Source organism: Arachis ipaensis, chromosome B09 (genome assembly GCF_000816755.2).
Source record: "Arachis ipaensis cultivar K30076 chromosome B09, Araip1.1, whole genome shotgun sequence".
Classification (NCBI taxonomy): Eukaryota; Viridiplantae; Streptophyta; class Magnoliopsida; order Fabales; family Fabaceae; genus Arachis; species Arachis ipaensis.
Window position 1 is genome coordinate 125,352,518 of NC_029793.2, and position 3,008 is coordinate 125,355,525.

The 3,008-nt window shown below is 32.8% G+C and overlaps 1 protein-coding gene across 2 annotated transcripts; it reads right to left on the bottom strand.

The window, feature by feature from the left end:
* LOC107616940 (putative RING-H2 finger protein ATL71) lies at positions 1,932-2,771 on the bottom strand. 2 transcript variants are annotated; one of them, XM_021110260.1, is made up of 2 exons: positions 2,530-2,771; positions 1,932-2,445 (listed from the first exon to the last, which is right to left on the bottom strand). In XM_021110260.1, the coding sequence occupies exons 1-2, from the start codon at positions 2,606-2,608 to the stop codon at positions 2,156-2,158; spliced, it is 369 nt and encodes a 122-aa protein (XP_020965919.1). In that variant the 5' UTR covers positions 2,609-2,771; the 3' UTR covers positions 1,932-2,155. The 2 variants fall into 2 exon arrangements, with proteins under 2 accessions (XP_020965919.1, XP_016174295.1); XM_016318809.2 differs by having other exon boundaries at positions 1,932-2,448.

Below are 3,008 nucleotides of genomic sequence, written 5' to 3' on the forward strand. Positions count from 1 at the left end.
TGCATACCAAACAGAAATGCCCATCCGCGTATGGAGGGGTTTGCGTACGCATGCATTACAGCTTAGTCAAAAATGGTTAAGTCTGCAGAATTTTAATTTTACACACCGAACTTTTGACACGCATAACTTTCTCGTTTTAAAATATTTTTCATTCGTTCTTCAAATGGAGTAAACTTCACGGACCTAATTTTTATATGAAATAAGTTTGAAACAATTTGAGGGTTTGGTAACCAAGTTATGACTCGCCGAAATTTGGCTAAAAACTAATTTTTCACAAAAATACTATAACCTCTATTTTCAATAATTCACCATGCAAAACTAACATTCTATGCTCATAATCAACACCAAATCATACCATATCACAGAAACACAACCCCACATCCTACCACAATCAATCACACTTCAATTTTAAACAATCTCCTACATGAACTTCTCAATTAAACCAACAAGCTCATCAATAACTCATCACCGATATATTCATTCCCATCATCCTTATCATTCATCATTAAAATCATCATCCATCAATACATTCTCACCACAAACAACAATGCCAAAATTCATACTCAACCCAATTCCACAATTATCATCAGGGATACTAAATATTTAACACAATCATGCATTTTAACCTATCTTATGGTCACCTAACATAAGTTTTTACAAAATATTATATATAATATACGAGAAACCAAAACCATACCTTGACTGATTTTTCGATAAACTCGGAACACCTCAAACTTTCCCGCACCACAAGTTTTCAAGATTCCAAAACCTCACCAACGAACCCAGCCTCTAAAGTTTAATCTCTAGCTTCCAATTCCTCGAATTGTCTCCAATCCACAACCGATTTCAATCTAACATCATAATATCCACTATAATCAACATAGAGTTCACTAATTCAACATTTTACAAAGGATTTGAGTGTGCTTACCTGACCCACAGTTCTAATGAGCTAAACTTGATGATATCCGTGAGTTAATTTGAACCTAAACATCGAATTTAAGCAAAATCCAACATGATTACATATTGAATTCAAAAATTGGGGAGGAGATGACTGGAACACAGAAGTGGTTTTCTTACTTAATCAATGACTGGGGTTTGTAGAGCTAGTCGCTGTGGTCGCGTGGCCGCAAATGGTACGGCGATTGGAGCTCCATATCAAAAGTTATGAGAAATTGAAATTGGAGCCAAAGGTTTGTGATTTGGAATGTTCTCCCCCTTTTGCTTCCAAGTTTAGCGTGTTCCTTTGGCTTGGAGAGGAAGAAGAGCTGAAGCTCTTTATTATTATGTTATTGGGTTGGGCCCAATACGAGTCCGATTCGTTCGGTTCGGTCTATTTGGTCTGATTTTAAACTAAATTCTTTAAAATTAGTATTAAAATTCTTATTTTAATTAGTTCTACCTCACTAAACCATAAAATTCTATTTTCTAATTTATTTGCTTAATTTATTAGCTAATCATTTACTAATTTCTCGGATTTTACATATCACTCCAGATCTCATTTAGAAGATGTCGGACAACTTCACTGCTCCAAGAAAGACGTTGGACACAATAGTAGAAAGAGTTTGAATCTCATGTTCAAACCCAAATCACTTGTTTCAGGTAACTTTTAGAACAATAATACTATATGTTAAAGAGAAAAGTTGAGTAAAAAAGAAAGATTATTTGTTTTACAATAAAAAAATATTAAAACATAAAAATATCATGTACAATACACATTCTTCTTAAAAATTTAATTACAATTTGTTTCTATATCCAACTTCATTTTTCACCAAAAAAAATTTCCCTTTCTATATACATATAATATTTTTGTTAATTTAATATTTAGGTATATCTTGTGTTATNNNATTATTAACCTATAAATAAACACTCTTCATTGTACATCTTAATAATACATCCCAATATATAATTTCATGAATAAGCACAGAATAAGCAAATATATACATTATATGTATACCCCCGTCAAATAAATAAACAAATACATCCATGTTTACTTACATATCCTATACACACAAAGTTCTGAAAAATGCTCACCGAATAATCATAATAGGTATTATTTAGGTGAGTGAACCGTATTATACATGAATCTAAATACCTCCAAAGTAGCTTACAATAAATTAAAGTACTATAAGATATTGATCTAGGACTATACTATGGTCTATGGAGCTTGAGGCAATGATTTTCGGCATATGGGACATGTGGAGTGCAACATGAGCCATGGATCAACACAAGCTTGGTGAAAGGCATGGCCACAACCAGGAAGAACCCTCAACATCTCATTCTCTTTATAGTCGCCTAAGCATATGGTGCATCCACCCACAACACCATTTTTGTTCTTTACCTCATCGGAATATGGCATCTTAGGGTAATTCTCATAACTCGTGTCGATACGAATATCCACGTGGTGTTCCAATGTTCGATGAGATTGTGACGACGGAGGAACACCGGCTACTATGTTAAATATGTTAGGAATTCGAATTCTGCGAATGCGAAAACATGCAAAAGCTATGGTAGCAAGTAAGAAGATCAAACCTAGTATGAATGCTACGCCATATGTGAAACCACTAGCATCAAAACCATCTTTTGATTGAGAAGTGGAATTATTGGACATCTTCTTAGCTTCAGTTAATTGTTGGAGAAATTTTTGAAGTGGGATTTGGAAGAGGGAGGGATGGAAAACTTTTAATTTGTGAATTATACAATTTAATTTCTCTAAGGTATTTTATGTGTTTGCTTGGTCAACGTTTATGTCCTTTTCATGTTCGATAGGTGTATTAAATACATAATCTTGTTATCTTAGTTTTATATTTAATTTATTGGCTGGCTTTTATTGCTTTGAGGAGCTTCTTTTTGGAATAATATATAGAATATACAATTAAGTGGATAATTAACACATGACAATGACTTTATGTAAACCTATTTGCATACAATATATATTGTAAGACGATGACAATTACATGTATTGGATTTTTCTCAATTATTATAATATAAATTTAATTAGTTTTCATGCA